The sequence below is a fragment of the Embiotoca jacksoni genome, unplaced genomic scaffold, assembly GCF_022577435.1.
Source record: "Embiotoca jacksoni isolate LCO1_2020_lvr unplaced genomic scaffold, fEmbJac1.0.p SCAF_62, whole genome shotgun sequence".
NCBI classification, from domain to species: domain Eukaryota; kingdom Metazoa; phylum Chordata; class Actinopteri; family Embiotocidae; genus Embiotoca; species Embiotoca jacksoni.
This window is the reverse complement of record NW_027185417.1, coordinates 1,352,595-1,372,136: the sequence shown is the minus strand read 5'-3', so window position 1 is coordinate 1,372,136 and position 19,542 is coordinate 1,352,595. Positions and strand designations below refer to the sequence as shown.

The 19,542-nt window shown below is 38.9% G+C and overlaps 1 protein-coding gene across 1 annotated transcript in view; it reads right to left on the bottom strand.

The window, feature by feature from the left end:
• Positions 1 to 19,542, bottom strand: part of fstl4 (follistatin-like 4) — a 196,128-nt gene that overhangs the window by 170,004 nt on the left and 6,582 nt on the right. Inside the window, exons 2-3 of the mRNA XM_069174883.1 lie at positions 10,961 to 11,126; positions 797 to 830 (exon numbers count right to left, since the gene is read on the bottom strand). Coding sequence (XP_069030984.1) covers positions 797 to 830; positions 10,961 to 11,116 — 190 coding nt within the window. The 5' untranslated portion in view covers positions 11,117 to 11,126. The remainder of the gene's footprint in view (positions 1 to 796; positions 831 to 10,960; positions 11,127 to 19,542) is intronic.

Below are 19,542 nucleotides of genomic sequence, written 5' to 3'. Positions count from 1 at the left end.
TTGTGTTGTGGCAGTTGTAGCTCTGATGGTAATGGAGATTAGCAATCACTCCGCTGGTTTGGTGGCTTGATGCCCCTCTAACAAAGTCATAGACTATCTGAGGAATCACTGCAGAGTGAAACAGCATATGAGGCCCGAATCAAAAAAGCATTACTTACTTATGTCTGACAGGTGAATGAAGATGGTTGACAGTCAAATAATGATTTACCTGACAAACATATTTTTTAAACTTATAGACAGGTTGTCACTTTGAGTGAGGGATTTTAAAGACTTTCACTTTTTATCTGTTGAGCTAGGGGAGGATGGCAGGGTACAGTGGAGCTGACTTTCACACTATTCATAAAGAATCTTCCTTATTTCAAATCATATTTTTCCCCCCTGAAATGGTGTCAAATGCAGAAAACAATATGCTGTCAATCCCAAAAATAGTTGGTAAAATTATCTGGCGACACCCCTGGAAAACTGAAATGCTTTTAAAATTGTATCTCATATGCTTTCAAACACTTAATCTGAGGACAGTGAAGCAATAAACACAATGCAGTAACAAGTGGGATTTTTCATATTGTCACAGTTATATCATTATCAGAGTTTTCCCCATAACAGGCTGAATGGCGCATTTTATGGGAGCCATTTAGATTTGAATTATTTTCCAGCAGCATTTCCCAGTAATAATACAACCAAAGTGTATGCCAGAATAACAACAGATGAAAAAAAAAAAAATAAGATTTTGTAATGGAGCACAACATGGCATATTTTGAAAAATGCGGTTTGGTTTGAACACAGTAAGTGTACTCACATTGATCGATGTTCCCGTCTGCTTTCCCCTTCTCCTGCAAACAGAGAACACACACAAAAGTGGTTTATTACAGGCTTGGAAGAGAGAGACAAAAACAGCCCTTTCTGCAGCTTTTCGCAGACCATTCGTTACTGGGCCGTTTCCTCTTTTCTGGGCGAGAAGAAAGACCACGGCGGCAAACAAAGGTGAACAGATGGAAGGAGAATAAAAAGAAAAGGAGTCAGAGAGGGAGCGAAAGAGAATGTATGACAGCAGGGAAACGTGGGGACTTTTACAAAACCGGATCCTGGAGTCAATTCAATCATCCTAATTGGAAATACCCTTGCGAGGCAGGTGTCACCATATTGTGCTGAAATGTTTATCAGGATGTCGAACAACACCTGCAGGATAAACTCTGATACATTTGTCATTGTCGTATCTGTGCCGCCTGATATCACGGCAAAGCATGTAATACACCCATCAGTCCACTTGATCTTACTGTGTCAGTGTCACGTTTTGTCTCGCCTCGGTGTAAAAAGTAAGGTGCTTTTGGTTTCTACACCAAAAAAATACTTGTTTAGGTTTGAAAAAGATAATGATTTGGGTTGAAATAAGTAATTTGACATAAGTAATGTCACTTAAGTTGCTTCATATATGTTACGTAACGTGAATACATTATGTACTTAACTTATTTATCATACCAAGGTGAATGAAAACATGACACTGACCTAGTATCCTCTTGTGGACAGACATGTGTATTACCATAAAAAGTATATAAAAGTCGACGTAGCTTCCGGGTCTGAGAAATCAGGCCAATGCGGAAATGCCTTCAATTGCAATACCACCAAGGGTCACTTGGGGTTGTTTTACAAAAAGGCTCTGGCTCCATTGACTCCCATTCAACTTCTCTCTAATAAAATACAAAGTAAATACATTTTTTTCCATTGGTCAATTTGGTGTCGTTCAACAAAGTCACTCCTTCTTAATAGTTTTCTGGCGGTGCAAATGAAAATAATCCCATCATTAATTAGACATTATGCCTTTAAAAAAACGGCATTTGTGGGGGCGTGTCTGTTTGATTGACAGGCCTGTGCTGCATGCGTGCTTCTGCCATTGGTGGGCGAGGTGTAGTGTCTTCGGGTTCCCAATCAGATGGACTAAAACCCCCGTTCACTCCTCCCCAGCTCGTCCAAATATGGTCACTTCTGGCTCCAAAATAGCAAGATGGTGACGGTCAAAATCCGAACTCGAGGCTTCATAACAGCAGTTCACAAAGTTTCATGTCAATGCCATTTCAATTTTATTTGTGTCTCTTCAGATAATTGTTACTAGTGTTTGGATGAAGGATGGAATAGAGGACAATTATGTTCTGCTGTTAGCTACATGAAAATCAATATTCAAAGTTAAACACAACAGAAAATGCTGAGGATATTGGAAGAGAAAATTATTGTCTTGAGGCATCACTGAGCAATGTCAGAGGTAGAAAAGAAAATGAGCGACAATATTCTGGCCCGACCTTTATACTTGCATATCATGAGCAATGTAGACATGTGGTAGACAGCATGAGTGAGGATATAACAGTAAATATGTAACTGGTGAAATAATGATATTAAGCCATCTGGTTTGAGAAATGGTTGGACTCAAAAGCAGTGTACTATAATTAATTCACTGGACTTACTGGGCTCTCAGATTTGTTGTTGCTTTTAGAAGCAATCCAGCTGACCTGTGCATGTAGTTCTAAATGTTTTAGTGTGCTTTATGTGCTTTTTAGTGAATGATCACTCGTGCTTGTTACAGACTGATGCTTAAATGTATCTGAACCTGAGATGCAGTTTAACATACACAGGCAAAACAAAGGATCGACATGCTGTTTAAAAATAGAGCAGAAGCAGGTCTTCCAACGAAACCCCACTTCTGAAGGAGCCCATGTGTGGCAGCAAATGAAATGTTGTGACATTCTGCATTCTTGTCCCTCAGTGTGGATGTCACCGGCAATAAGGCTCAGTGATAAAATGTGCACGGAGTCTGCGAGGCCCTCTCGACTTCCCAGGAGACTGAGAGCCTCATGAGAATCACAGCAGTTTTTGGTGCCTCCTGTCATTGCCTCCGTCTTTGCCGCTACATCTCTATCCCTCTCTCTTCACACCCTCTGCCATCTGTCCATCTTAATTGAAGACGTGCTTCCTCATGATGGCAGGATAAAATTGAGTGTGCTCATCAGCACCGCCTTCCATCATCTCGAGTGCCGCTGTTTGATCAATTGATTAGAGAATCAAACCAAGCATAGAGGTGAAAGAAAGGCTGTGTTTCTTTCTAAAAACTACTGCTCGATCTTTGCTGGGACTCACCAGGGTTTCTTTTTGTCACTATACCTTATACATTCAGCTTTAGGTTAATTTTGTGGTGCAAAATTGGTTTCAAACTCAAATTAGTTCAGTCACAATTCAAGGCAACTACTGCAATGTGACGTGATGAAGTAAAATCAGCGGCAGCCGTCACACAGCTGACAAAACGGCTGTTTGTATTTTTCTCTTAAGGGCTGCTGTGTCGCTTTGAGTGGGTGGAGAAATGTAAACAATTACTGGCAGAATTTCATTTGAGTAAACCCACTGGGTTTCAATTAGGGAGGATCTGGTGCTTTTATCTACCTTGTTTACCCTCCTTGTCACAGAGGCTGATTAGATAGATGTATTTTTACACACAGCTGTTGCAGATAATGTGATAAGATTATGACAATGCTGAGAGACGGGCACAATATGGAATAGAGAGGATTCAATGCCTTTTAACCTCGTGCCTCAGGCTGTTTGCATGAATTGCGCTCCCTTTACTAGTGTGATGGCATTGTCACTACATGTCTCAGGAATGGTATACCGCATTATATAAAACAGAAGACAATTCTATTTTTTAAAGGCTTATTTCTTAAATTCAAGGACTAAAAGTTACTTGTTGACAACATCAGATTTCCTTTTTTAATGGAGAGAGTACTGGACTGACACAACCTTCTGCAGAGAGCTTTGAATTACGTGTCGTTTGTAGTCATAAAGTTCCTCAGCTAGCAACTGTTTTTAAGTCTGTCTATAGAGTGTCCTTCACAGCTCCCGCGGCCCTGAAAGAGTCCCGTCAGCCTTGTTTAACCTACACGGGTTTCTGAAAGCAATGTAACATGTTCTGCTGCCAAAGAGGAAATAAAGTCACGACGGCTGGTGACGTGTTCCCAGCTTCTCCCATTGGATTTACTGCAGCAAATAACCAGGGACAGTCAAACACCCAAGCACTACAAACATCAGATTATGAACTCAAAAACAGGAAAAGGCTAACCATCAGAGGAAATGTATCTGACCTCTTCCAAGAACCTGACGGGAAAGGGTCTGGGTTTGTAACTCTTAAAAAAAAAAAAAAAAATTTAAATAAAAATTAGAAAAAAATAATCTAGGATTTACCTATTATCATATTTCATGTTTTACTTGTACAAAAGAAAAGTTTTCAATAAATGATATCACTTTCAATCAGACGGAAAAATCTTTTGTTAAAACTACAACAACCTCTGAGCAACAAGTCATTGTCCAAGCTATATTTATGATGATTGAACACAGAAATACAAGACTAAAATCAATCCTGCTAACAGGTATTGTAGGTGAATCCAAAGCTGGATGTACCTGATTCCTTTGTACCAAAAAAACACAATTGTTGTTTAAAACACATAATTGAGCCACACCATTTGACTGGGTGAGGTGTTTCTTCATTATGGGCACTATACTTTACTTAGAAACAGCTCCTTAGATCAATAACTTTAAAATGTTCTCTTTCCAAAAACGATTTTTCCAGAGACAAATTGTTTCTAATAGTTTTCAGACACCAGAGGACTAAACCAGACATGGAGGAAATTCCTTGTTGGTTTTGGTTTTTCAATAGAATTCTTTGGCTTAAACAAAAATATAGAAAATAGCTAAGTTGTCCCTTTAATTAAATATTGTGTCGTTTCACGACACAGCCAATCAGAAACTAACATTTTCTATGGCTTGGCATGAATTACATAACTTGCCAGGAGTTTATAAAGCCAGATTTGTCCCTAGACTGTGGCTTCACATCCTGAAGAAGCAATCATGACATTGTAAGCTTATTTAAAACAAAGACACCCTCCAAATGTCATGGTACTGTGATGTTATTGATGTTATGGTCTGTTTCAGATTTGCCTGCTGCATGAGTGTAAGTGTGCAAACTCAATAAACCTCTCGCGAAACTAATACAAACAAATCTCTTAAAGCTACATGCCTCCATCTTGGATGCCATTTAAACACCCACACAAAACAAGAATCTGACATTGCTGCCACAGAGACTGACATTTTGTGGGAAAGCAATTTGAAGAAATGGGCAATTCAAGCCAAGCTGTGGTTGCTACGCAGTCTCTTTGAATATGCTCTCTCCTCACTATCTTAAACGCATTGCTGTGCAGACACCTTTCATTCAAGGACCCATATGGTTGTGTTTTCCTTCTTCATTTTTGTACATCTCACTCCTGCTTTTAATACCAGGCAACAACAAAACTTTCTGCCGGAGTTAGACGCCTGCATGCCAACTCAGCATTGCAGTTTCAATGTGTTTATTAAGCAGCAGCTACAGTTATAGTCAGACAAGAAGAACATATTGATACTATGACATTTTGAAGATGCTGCCTTATTAGGACAGAGAGGCAGCCAGCAGAGGAGCAGGGAAGAAAAGCTGAATCTGTGTTTTCCAAACAGTTCATGTATCTCTGTTCGATAGTTAATCCCTGATGTCTGTTGGTTAGAAAGAAGGTACCTGTCTCATCTAATAGTAATTCATCAGTGCAGTAATAAGCTACTTAATGAGCAGACTGAAACACAGCCAAAAGAGAGAAGAAAAAAAACAATATATGTAAGTGGTAACACCTTCACAGGTTTAGTTTTGATGACCCTAAAATAAAAATAAAGCCTGACAAATTCTCTGCATTTCTCTGCATCATTAGCCAGAATAGTTTCATGTCCCAGTGATATTCACTGGCAAGATCGGTTCTATAAACATTTTCATTTATTCAAATGTGTCCCTCGCCTCTACAAACAGTCATAAACAACGGCTTCACTAAGTTTTACATTTTTTTTATATGCCACCATATATAGCACTTGTTAATTAACGTGCTAATCACCTCCTTACAGAAAGCACACTGGAATAGGAGGAATCGATTTGTTACTGTCGGGCACCCACATAAATAACCTCCAAACCAATAACAATAACTCATCGCTGAAAATTCAGCTATTGTGGATTAAATGTAACAGATGAGCAAATGTAGTTATTGGTTTAATAAGAACTATACAACTTTTCAAGAAGACTATACTTTGCAGTTTTATTTATCTGGCTGGTTGTTGCATCAAAGCTTACCGTATGTTTATCATTTTTACCCTGCATACATGTCCGGTTATTATTTCTGTCTACTACAGTACACTGTTTATAATATGTTTGAATTCTGGACTTTTTGCAAGATCAATAACAGTGAGGGAAAATGTTATAAAACCTGACGCAATGTTTGAGTGTAAGGTGTGATAAATTGATACATGCACAATTTATATTGCATATTTTTTTTTTTTGCAATAATGGCATTTGCTTCATTGTGAGGTTGTTTACTGTTGCAGATTGTATACAAAGAGACTACAAACAATCTGATGAAGATAAAAAAGAGTTGTGTGGCATGTCATAGATTTGATGGATGACCTCTGAAGCTGACACAAAGTCTGACATTAGCTTGTGTGGTAATTGTTGAATTGTTGGGTTCCTCTTTATAGTATTGCAGGAGTTTACTTCTAAGGACTTTACAATTTTAAGTGCCCTGGGATGACTTATGTTGTAATTTTGTGCTATATAAAATCAACTGAACTGAATTGGAGTTGTCGTGGAGATGGCTCAGATACTATCACGTGACCTGAAGGCTGAATTCCATCGGGACTGGCTGCGTTGCCTTCTGGCAGCGATGCCAGGGTTGATCATGGCCAATTGAGATTATGCTTGTGATTTCACTAGACATGCCACAGAGTTCCAGAAATGGCTTTCAGCTCTGCCCTACTAAAAATATTGTCCTTGTCTATTTTGACAGAAGTTGCGTGAAGCTGCACAGCTGCGATGGGGTACGAAGCATCGCAGAGGACAAGACACAACAACATCGCAGACATGATGTGACGACCCATGCATGGTGGTATCCAGAGGTAAGAAAAAATATGTTTTGTTTCCTATATATAGATTCCGCGCTTTTTTTGTTTTTGTTTTGTTAATGTGGATTTTACGACGGCTCAAAATCACACTCAAAGCATTTCAGTGCACAAGAATGACTTTTTGTGGCCACAATTATTGCTACCTAACTTGTATACTTTGGTCTCATTGGTACACACCACAAGTACAATATCTTGAATCAAAATAGAAAAAATTCCTCCTTACAGAAGCTAGGCACATACAAAATGACGGATTCTCCACACTTTGATTATTCCATCGCAGTGTAGCAGATGGTTGCGCTGAGCTAAGCCAGTTTCCCCTACCACTATAATTATAGTAGAGAGGAGTATTATTGCTTCATATAATGGTAACCATTGCATATGATCTGTCTGCCTGAAAGGTTTTCTTCAGCTTTGAGTGCAAATTATCAAGAGACTGCTAGAAAAATTGTGAACAAACCCTGTGGGGACTGCAACGAAATCAAAAAGTAAAGCTTTATGGGTTTGAGTCATAATCAAAATGTAAATGCAGAGGGGATCGCCTCAAGACTGAAAATTAAAATGCCAAAGAATCTGCCATCATGGGGCGAAAGCTACTTTCACTCTTTTCATTGTTCCTGCACTTTGTCCCAATTCATTCAATCCATAACTCTCTTACTCCTAAACCTGTAATCCAATGAGCACAATTCAGTCTTTCTCAGTGGTTACTATAAAATCACTTACCCACTCTGCTCTTCATATAGAGGCTACTCGCAAACCAAGTTATACTGTCAAATATGTGGCCTATAATAATCCTACATGCTCATCAGTGTTGTCTTTCAATGTACTGCAACTCACGAATCCAAGAACAAGACTGGTCTTATTTTCAGGAGGGAGGAGGGACTTTTACTAGCAAAACCGAAATAACTAAATAACATTTATTGACTTCGTAATTCATGAGACAAGTTGAATGGGAGGCTATGGAGCCAACAACTAGTGGTACTATGTAGTATTGCAGTTTAAGGTACTTTCACATCAGTCTAATTTTTCAGACCTGGAAGCTCCATCCATTTTTATGTACAGTCTATGGGTATGACCTACGTTTTCTGTTAATGTTCCAGTTCACATGTATCATAGCATCTTTACATCTCTGAAGCTATGCTAAAGTTGCTACAACCCCAATGCATCTTTGCCTGCTCTTTGTTTGGCAAGCATCCATGAAATTGACCATAAGTCAAAATTCTGAAAGCTTTCATCTGGACTTTTGTTGCTTAATTTCTCACTTTATCTTTTTTTTGGTCCTGTCAAACCTCGAAGAGACTTTTTTTTTTTTTTTTCTGTTTACATGTTTTATATTGATTAGGGTGGATGTGAGTAGAAAAAAAGTCTGGCACTACTTATTTACTCCTAAAGGCTTTGAGAATGCATCCTGCATAATGTGAATTCATGGATTCACATGATTCACCCAAGGGTTGACTTTAAATTCTGGCACCAGTTGACAGCTTTTCCTCTTCTGGCCAGATAGACGGATGGTGAAATGCCTGAGAATTCGTTATTTTTTTTGGATCAAGGGCTTTCAGGGGACAGAACCACCGGGGCAAAATGGCATTCCACTGCAGACTGCCAACTTGGCAGACCCCAAATTGAGTGAGACTTAGAACAGACCGGGGGGTGTGCATGCTTCACTTTACACAGAATTAGGACAACCACAGGGCTGTGTGGCATGCATCTGTCTGTCTGTTTGTAATTTTTTTTTTGACAACCTGTTCGGGCTTTATGTTTCTGTTGTGCTGAGAACATTAGTCAAAGATTTGATTCTTGCCAGCAGGCTGATCCCTGCTTTGCTCACAGGGCTCGTCTTTTTGTTTTCTCCTCTGTTTGACCCATAATTATTTGTATGCTATTGTTATAGATGCAACCAGGCGAACTCACTCAGAACTTGCCCATCAGCGATTATCTCAAAAGTGTTGCAAATAGATGAACAAACAATAGTTGGGTTTAAAAATGAAGCCCAGACAGAAAACAGAAGGCAGATCTAAGGCTATTTACTTGTTGTTAGTTGTAACCATTATAAAAAAGTACAATAGGGAGCAAATTAAACAGAGCAGGGTGGAGAGTAGAACGTTAGATGCACAGCACACACGCTCAGGTGTGCATTCATCTACCACTGTACTTTCATTAAGCTGACTGTTGAAGCCAGGCTTGTACTGAATGGCAATCAGATTGACTATCGACAACTCAAGACACAACTGGTTATTCTTGTTAAATACCACAAGTGACTACGCTCTTTAACTTCAAGCAACTATCCATCTGTTAATTCTGACAAGTGCCCTGAGCACAAAACCCTGCCTCTCCATTCTCCATACGCCTGCTGCTACTGCCTGATTCTCGCCAGCGCCGCGTCTGTTTCTACTCGACTCGCAGCTGAAGCCTGAAATTCTCTCGTAGATGTATATCTAACAAATGCTTGTAATTATTGACTGTTGACTTCAGCTTATTTTTCAATCATGCAGTTAATTTATCACTGACTTTTTCTTAAAACGTGGACATTATAGGTTTCTCCGTGTGTGTAATTAGAGAGACACACACACAAGAAGAGGTGGAGAGGAGGAAGGAGAATGACATTTCCATCCAGGAAAACCAAGCTGTTGCTGCAGAAAACTTATTTTAAGATCGCCGTTTGATCAAATGAACCGAAGTGCAGGTTCAAGACACTAGCTGTGAGATGGGTTACGATCTATTTTTGTCATGTCATAATACGATCCCCAAAATTGCCCCTGTGTGTATTGGGTATAATTTGCATTTCCAAAGGAGAAGTAATTGTCACATAAATGTAGTAGCCTGCATAGCAGTCTAATGCCACTTGCAGGGATGACATTTTCTTCATTTATGTTGTAGCCCTGTGAATGAATGACAAGACCGTTCCCTGTTGTAGTAAATTCATTCTATTTCCAATTTCCAATTGCCATTAGCAAAGTCGTACTTGAAACTTCAATGTTTCTCATCGCATCATTGCAGATTGTTATTCAGAAATATTCAATGCCAAATGCATGAAATAGAAACAGGAACAGTATTTTGAACACGTAAACTCTGAATGGGAAGAATACACTATATCATGTTCAGTTAATGGCAGTTTTGGCTTTACAAAATTAAATAAATAGGCCTATACAAATTTAAAAAATGGTTGAATAAATAAATCTATTTAACTGGATTAAGTCCTTAGCCTACAAGTATATAAAAAAAAAAAAGGCTGAAAGGAATTGATCACCCTTTAGGTTAGCGCAGGTCTAGCAGGGTTTTTTTTGCCATTGACTTTCTCCCAGGCACACTGAATATTCATTCACATGCTGCACACATGCAGAGATATTTGCAGGCAACCGTGGAAAATAACAGTTTGATGTGTTCTCCCACGACTGCAGAGCTCAGGGCATAATGGTGATCACCTGATCTAACATCTAATTGGTTTATATGTTGACTCAATAAAAGGACATTTTATAGAGACTTCAAATGTTTAATTTGTAGAGATTTTGATGACATTGTGATTTGGATGTTACACTATAAAAAAAAAAGCTTTATTCTGTTGACAGAATAAATGATGTATAGCCAATGATGACTTTAACATGTGTTTATGTTCTTGGTATTACGTACAGTTTAAAATTGGTACATCAAACCTATGAAAATCACAGCACAGAAGATGTAAAGCCGGGAGTGCACAGTTTCATAGGAGTTAATCGGTGTTAAAATGGACTAAAACTGTGTTTTGTGAGAGTACTTTTTGATCCAATTATTATTTGCTGCCTTGATTTGATTTATGGTTAATAAATCAAATTGATTGTCATTGATGTACTGTATATCACTGTAAGTGTTTCTGTAGCTTAATAGAGAGTGAAGGTGATGACCTCAGAGGGAGGTAGTAATAGTAGTAGTAGCAATAGTGTGGTGTGGTGTGGTGTGGTGTGCGTGCGTGTGGGTTGCACGGGATATTTACCATGGAGTGTTGCTCCTGCGAGGAGGTACGTGACACGCTGGCTGTATCCACGCTGCCTCCCCTGCTGTTCTTGTGCCCTTCAGCCAGCCAGCACCCTGACGTTCCCAGCAGAGCGGCCACAGCCACAGCCACAGCCCAAACACCCAGGCTGCCCATGAGTGTTTATCTGAGTGGAAAAATACAAACACAAAGTCCTTAGACTGACTCTGTAGCACAAACTTCAGTTTCCCAAAACCGTATTTCAGAGTTCTCGTAATAGTCATACTTGTCTGAAAGTGACACATAACCTTCTTTACACGTTCTGTTATCAACATGATTAGATTATCCGGGTCAAAATTGCGCTGATGTTTATTATTATATAACTTTAACTGCAAATCTTCTCACTTTATGTTTGATTTTAATCTGCCATAATCCCATTTGCATGCCAATGCTTTTAGATGACTTTATTTACTTGAGAGCACATCATTTTGTTCTTCACAGAGGAGAAAAAGACATGAGCTGAAGTCATGTCGTAAATTCCTTATATGGGTACGAGTATGTGTCATTACGATCATAACAGTCTTCAAAATCAATTGTAGGAAAAGTGAGACAGAAGAGAGTCAATTTTTGCAAATCAGATTGTTATCGGTTGCTATTTTCAGACATGACGTGTCAAGAGAGGATGTCTACGCAGGAAAAGAGATAGGCTAAAATCGTAAAGCAAAAACGTACAGTCTTTTCTCATTTAATTGCATCTGTAGCTTATATTTGGTCATATTACTCTACTTACAATATTTTGTTTACAGAAAGCTGGATTTTAATCAGTTTGATACATGCTGAGACAAATACATGAAATTATGTTAATGTGTGCTCACAGACCAAGTGGAACAAGTTCCATGCACTCACGTAAACTCGCCACGCACGCACACGCACGAGAACACAGCATAATGTAGCTATGTAAACATCAAAGCCCATACTGATGAGGATAATTATCTGTATTACAAAGGACAACGGAAATCTTTTGATGTACACAAAGAGACCACCCTCTGAAGTCGCAAATGGTGGAGTAGCACGGGAGCAACAAACTCGGCTGATCAATTTTGCCGCTGCGACACGCGCGCGTACGCACGCACACATACACACACACACACACACACAGACACACACACACACACACACACACACACACACAAACAAACAGACACAAATATTCAAGAAAAAATACACAAGCATCGTGAATGTACTGTTGTGTTCAGAGCTGAAGAGTAAAAAGTATCTGATGTAGATGCTCCTGAAGATTTCTCGCCGTTTCTCTCTTTTGTAAATAATATAAAAATGCCAAAAAGGCATTTTAATAATTTAAACATTAAAATGTGTTTTAGATGCTGCTGCTTTTGGTGGGCCAAATCTCAGTGAATAGAATAAGTGAATAGAACAGAGAGCTATTATTCTTAACTGATCACTAAATAATGTACAGACAGAGTAAATACTGAAATACGTTAAAATGTAATTCAGTACAGCAAGAACACACGCACATTATATCACAGTACACTCTCTGACACAGTCACAAAAAAATGTAATACTCCGCTTTATAAAGACTTTTACTGATCTGCTAATGATCGTACAATAGTAGTATGTATTGCAGGGTTTTTCTACTGGGATCGTTGTGTTGCACTGGTGTTTCTGTTATTGTGCGCCCCCCCCCCCCCCCCCCACACACACACACACACACACACACACACCCTGTAGTGGCTACACTCCCCTGATGAGATTTTTTTTTATGGGACTCCATCAAAGCATTGACTTCTCCACGGGTCTCATCAGCTGATCAGTCTGTATGGTTTTACTGTGTGACACGGCACTTTGTCATGTGTGTTATTGTACTTCCAGGTAATATGTTTATTGTTTTTATTGTGGTCTTATACTTTATAATGTGACTTTATTGTGTGTTTTACTGCAGAACCAGCCTGAAAACAAATTTACCTTAGGGGGCCATAAAGTTTGCAGTCGAACCGCGACAAGGGCATGAAAACACATGCTGCATCTCAAACAGTCCAGCTGTTTATGGTGTTAAGTGTCTGCAGCAGCTCTTCACTTGAATATTGAATATTACAAAAGAGTAGTGATTCACCTTGCCCTGTTATACCCTGGTCCTGCTGGCTGTTTCACTTTAAGCTAATTTTGCAATTAGAAAAAGTATGCGTATCTTGTATTCATTTTACACCTTCTTTTGGCCATTTGGAAGCGGCAGATTAAGCTGTGAACACAACACTTGACATATTTTCATGTCAGGAAATGATGAAATTGATATGGTTGACTCCTTACACATGCAGAGAATACGGAGCAAAGTTCACAACATTCATTTGGAGTCACGTTTACAGAAATCTGATAAATATAGTAAGTTCTCATCTCCGCTCTAGAGACCACTGACACGTCATGCTAAATGCTTCACAACAAACCGGTCCTCACATCGAAAACAACAACACCGGTAGATTGTGGAAGGATGTAAAACTTGTCTATATTTATATTTATTGCAAATTCTAGTGGTCACAATAATAATGACTGGAGTGATGTAGGAAGTCAGGTGACGGAGTTGAAAGAGTGACAAAGGTCCAGTATGCCTGTCGCTGGTACTCTCCAATGGTCCAATTTTCAATGGCATTATTTAGGTGTGAGGGCTTGTTGGTTCGATGGAGTGCGCTTAAAACGCCTGTATATGTCGTTTTTGGGAGTCAGTGGAAATCGACCTGTTGTGTTGCTTTAGTATGAGTACGAGGATGTGTTGATTCATCAGCAAGTCGTCAGTTTGGTCTGTTTTTAGTTTGGTACTGAGCAGATCTTGTACAGAGATATTTTGGGAGCATTTTTTTGCTGCTGTGAATGAGCTTCATGAAAGGGGAGTTGTGAGCCAGAAAACTAACGAACTGATAAAAAAAAAATTTTAAAAATGGATTAAAATGATCTGCAAAAACAAACGAGTCAGGTGGTACTTTTAATAACACCTTTCCCATTTTATGTAGTCATTTTATCGATCAACAGTATAAAAATACTGATTAGTGCAGCTTAAAGTAAATGCACATAATTGTTATGTGGTAACATGCAAGAGGAATTGCCCCTCTCAGCAGATCAGAATATTACAATGTATTTATTTGACTGTACAACAATACATTGTATATTTCATTGCATTTTTCAATGCATGGAGTTAAGTGAGGTCGACAGACTGTGAAATGTGCTTGAAACATCCAAAAAAAGCAAAAGCCTTGAGTTATTTTTTTTTTTGGTCCCATGCACTGTTTCTACTGTGACAGTTGAGTAAATACACGTAGTTACTTCCTAACCGCACAAAAACGGCAGCATCACATAAGTCCCGTCAGTGTAAACATCACTTGAAGGAACCACCGACATTATTCAGATAGCTAGCCGCGGGCTAATGGGCTCTCATAGATGAGCGCTCACCCTTGTGAAATTAAACACCAAATGAGATCTGCCAGTCACTGTCTTAATGTGCTGCCTCGCCCCCTGGCATTGGCACACACACACACACACACACACACACACACACACAGCTATGCACATTCCTGCATGAGTACTCGAGCACACACACAAACAGAGCCCTGGTTGTGTGTACTGAATGGTCCATTTTGAAATTCATCAGGAGGAAGAAAGTCTATGAGGAAGTCATTATTTGACCAGAATATTAAAAAGCTTGAAGAGACAGATTCGTTAAAAAAAACAGTGCAGCCTTTGGCAGATTTGCTCTGATCAGACTTGTTCTTTGAGGCACTTGCAATACAAACAGACTCAATGTCCTGAAAGTTAAATGCATCTGCTCACATCCCGGCTACCTTCTCTACTCCATCCCTCGGTTTTTTTTTCATGTTTTTTCTCTTCACAGCTTCCAATTTTCACGACACAAATGCCTTGTTAGGGGCCAGAAGCATCCCGTGGAGCTGCCTACAGCTGGCCTGCCTCCTTTTTCAGTTGCCTACTTGCAGGAAATTTCATACTCATTTTTTTTAACCTTGTGAGTTTCAGAGAAATTGGTTTGAAGGCTTTTTAAAATATTGAACCCGACCAGCAGGCATTAGTTGAATCACAGGCTTGTAAAAGTGGATTTAACAATAAAGGCGAGAAATTTAAAAGGGGTGAGAGAATAGAAGAGAAGAAGGAATGACCTAGCCATCCCCGACAGTAATAGAAGGCATTTTTGCACAAGCAAAGGATTCATCGAGAACTATTAATTGTGGAGAGATGTTGTACTGTCTTGCATAGGAGGTGTTTTTTGAAAAAAAAAAAGAAAAAAAAATCACTTTGAAGAATGATCACAGCAACCAATAACTGTCTCAGGATACATATGATGACTTGAGTATTCTATTGGAAAAATATGACGCTATGCTTAAATTGTTCAGGCTTTTTATCAGTGGTTCTATCGTGGAAAATAAATGAAAAGTGTGGTTACTGAACTTGATTTTGTGATTCTGGAGGCTGTTTGCGATGCAGGTCAGGGAGTGAAACTCTTCTTCTATTACTGCTGTAATACACTGAAGGAAATGCTAAGCTAAATGGCTGTAATATACAGTGCTAAAGTACAGGAAAGACTAATCTGCCTACTGTCACATTTTGAAATGAGGGCATTTAGAAGAAACAGTTCATGAGCCTTTGAGGCACATCGAGAGCACGGAGCTGCTTCTTTGCTAGATTGTTATTAATTTTCACATGCTTCTTAATTTTGAATAGCTGCAAATACTTTCTTAGTGAATGCATGAATGACCGTATAAAAAATATTGTCTGATGAAGTCAATATGAGATTAGTGGTGACTTTGCATGGAATGAGAGAATTAAAGTTAATCATAACAGAATAGTATTTCAATACCATTCAATATAGTTAATGAGGACTTTGTTTTCAGTGTCTAAATCCAAATTATCAATCTCAAAACACTCTCAGGTAAAAATAGAAAGAGTGTTCATGAACATGTTCCTTAACAAGTTTGTCATCATGCACTATCAGTCATATGTGAAATGATGTAACTTTAAAAAAGTTACTAAAGTAAAAAGTTCAAAATGATAGAGATTGTGCAGTGTTACATTTGGCATAATTATATGACCCAGAGAACTTCATCATCCAGCAATTTTCTCAAAGTGAAAAACACCCAGGAAAATACTTTTAACAACGTGGAAAGATTATGTCTATTAATTTGATTATCATACATTAGATTAGACTAAATTAGAACTAATCTCGATGTTGAGCCGGTGGGAGTAAGTCTCTCTTTTGTGGTAAAATGGAACTTGCATGATGATGCGATTATTTCTGAGTCTTATAAACATATAACACAAAAGCTCTTTTTCGCTCTCAGTGCAAGAAACGACCAAAAACATCTGGCTCCGCTCCTGGCAGCACGCACAAACTGTCAGGCTGCAGCTAATGGTGATAGGTGTTGGCAATATCATGTACGTTGTATAATGCTGTGGCGCTGACTAATGTTTCTTTTCTTTTTTTTTTGGTGGAAAACATTTTCTTGTTTACAGCTTTACATGTTATTTGCAGGTTGTACATCCCAAACATTTTTGATGAAATTGATCCTAATCTGTAGACAGGAACGTAGGTGGGATTTGACCTAACAAAGTGGCCAGTTCAAGTTAGTAAAGCATGCAATATATATACAGTAGTCTTCATAGTGTGCTGTTTTGGCAATATCACATAATACTTGTCCAATAAAGTCAATTCTGGCTCTATATATATTGACTCAATATATTGTATGATTGTTACAACAAAGACTGTAGAAAATCTGTATTGACAAAAGCAATAGAACCTTACAGCAGACAATAATTATAACAATGGCTTTATTGTTCAGTCATGTACAGCAGCTGCGATGTAGAATGTAGAAATATAAACCTACAGAAACACCAGCCCACAGGAGGTGTTAAGATATATAATAGATACATGATAACAGACTATGATACATCCCTGACATAATAATAATAATAATAATCAGTGTGTCCATGACAACTGATCTGCATCATTCTACAATAACACTGGCCTCTCTAAAACCATGACATAACATAACCAACATATGTTTATGTTAAAGGGGCAAAACCCTCTAGCAGCTGTTGTAAATATGATGGGAGCAAAGCAGGAAGTTAGAACGCATATGTTGTCAGTTAATTTGGCTAACAGTTGTAAGATCAAATTATTTACTGAGTACAGTCTAATTCACATCGAATCAATATTACCCCCTCTAAAATTGGACTTAATTAGGCTGACTAAAAAAGGCTTGTTTCTCAAGTCTACAGCCAAATTCTCGCATGTAAATGAACACTGACTGCAGCCATGCAGCCTCTCTGTAGCTCTCTGTAACAGCAGCAGGGAAATAGCCTCGAGCTGAGCTGTGAGACAAATTCAAGTGATCAGGCTGAGCTCCAGTTCCTGCTCTCTGTCCCAGCTCTGCACCACTCCAGGTAGGCTGGCTGTCACTGTTACAAATGATGCACGCAGTTCCAGTACGACAATCATTCCCCACTCAGCATGCTTCCTCCCTGCAAGTTGCTGAGTGTTTAAAAAGATTACAAAGGAGGGTGGGAGGGACGGAAAAAGTAACATCTGCAAATGCTAAACAGCACATGCTGAAACTGTGAGGTTTGAAGTTCGCCACCTTGAAGTAAAATCGTTTGCTTATGAAGCACTGCATTGGATTTTGCTGCAAAGGTGCACACAGATTTAATTTATACATTTTATAATATATTTCTAATAAATGAAAAGAGTTATGTTTCGTGTCGGATTGGTTAACCTGCAAACCCTTTAAAAGGAGAGGGTGACAAAAAATGTTCCGTCAATCATTTCGCAAAAGTAGGTGTCATATTTTTTCCCAAATGGTGCATCCCCCATTTTGGAAATAACCTCTCTACACGCTGTTACTCTGAGTGCCGCCTCTTCAGTGAAATCTCTGCTATCATCCTGCATCTGCCGGCCTGTCTGCCTGCACTCAGGTTTCAAACAACCCCTTCTTCAGACAGATGTCTATGTAGCATGAAATAGAGCCACCAAGAGAATCGCCTTTGCCCAAAATGTTTTCACGACTCACTCGTCTACATTTTATTCGTGTTCCTGTGTGGTTACAGGAGACACTGAAGAGACCAGGGGTGTCAATCTGTCAGCCAGCCATGCATCAGGATCACACGTTCTAACCCTAGTTATCTTTCACACACTCCATGTGAACAGGATACACATCCTTAAAGGCTTTTTTATCCCCTTTATTTTATTTATTTTTTTTTTGACGAGAAATGTGATAAATGTCAGGATGCTCCGCAGTGGTGTTTTCCAAAAAGGATTTATACAGCACCGTAGCTGGAAAGATAAGGTTATGAGCTGCCATTCACTGTAATGTAAAAGACTTATAAGCACTGCCCCTCGGAAAGGAGATGGGGGGTTGTCAGCACACCAGTTTAAAGCTGACAGGCCTTATTAGCCCGGGATCCAGACAACTCGCAAGTCAGAGCCCAGTATATGGCCGGACCATGTGTGACACGCTACAGGGCTTTGAATTTGAAAACTCTGTCACGAGGCGTTTGGCTGACAAATGGAGCAACTTCATCACTCAGTCACACACACACAGTAATTCAGCGACAGACATTCGGGTTTGCTGGGATGGACCCGGCCAAAAAGATTGAACTCTGATACAGAAGTAGGAACTAATTAAGAAAGAAATGATCAAATTAAAAATGACAAGAAAGTGAATAATTGGAGATTTTTTTTTTTAGCCTTTATCCATCTGGTAAGATTTAACTTATTTCAGCAATCCTTCTGTTCACCTTCAAATTTGGCTCACAGTTTTTTTTTACCTCACAGCTAACTCTGAATTTATCTAATTTAAATTTTAGAGGTCTATACAGAGTTTTTCCTCTTTTCAGCTCTTTAAAGTTGCAATATTTTGTTTTATATTAGCAAAATATCAAGTGACTATGCGTAATATGAAAGGAGTCCTTCGTAGTGGGGGACCTAAAGTGAATTTTCAACTAACTGCAGTTTCCCTCAGCTCTATCGAGTGCTTTCGCATCTTTCAGATCAATATTTTGGTTTTACAGGCTAAACTTTGCTGTATTTTGCTTTCATCGACCTCTTTTTTTTTCTCGCAACAGTCAGCACATAAAGCTTTAATACCCCTTATTTGCAACACCTGTCTAGCATCAAATCACTTATAGAGAAAGTTAGCAACCACCTAGTTAACATAGTGGCTAATTCAATACCTGAAAATACAGATACTTGGCAGACTTGGTGTAGACCAAAACCTAAGCTAAAAAAGTAGTGGCATTGAACTTACATTCAACAGGTGACCAGAAACACATCCCCATAAGAGTGCTAATGTTGCTCTGTCTCTGATTGTTGGCAAACATTTACTATGACAAGTCTATCTTTTTCAAGCAGCAGAATTGACATTCATCACCGATATGAATGAACAGGGCGTTCATTCATATCCATATCCAATGTGACTGGCTACAGACGTTGGAGGATAAGAGTGGTGACACATGTATATTGTAAACAAATTGCATGAAAGACTTAATGCAATAATTAGTACTGTGTGACCTCCCTCATGTGCGCAGTTATAGAC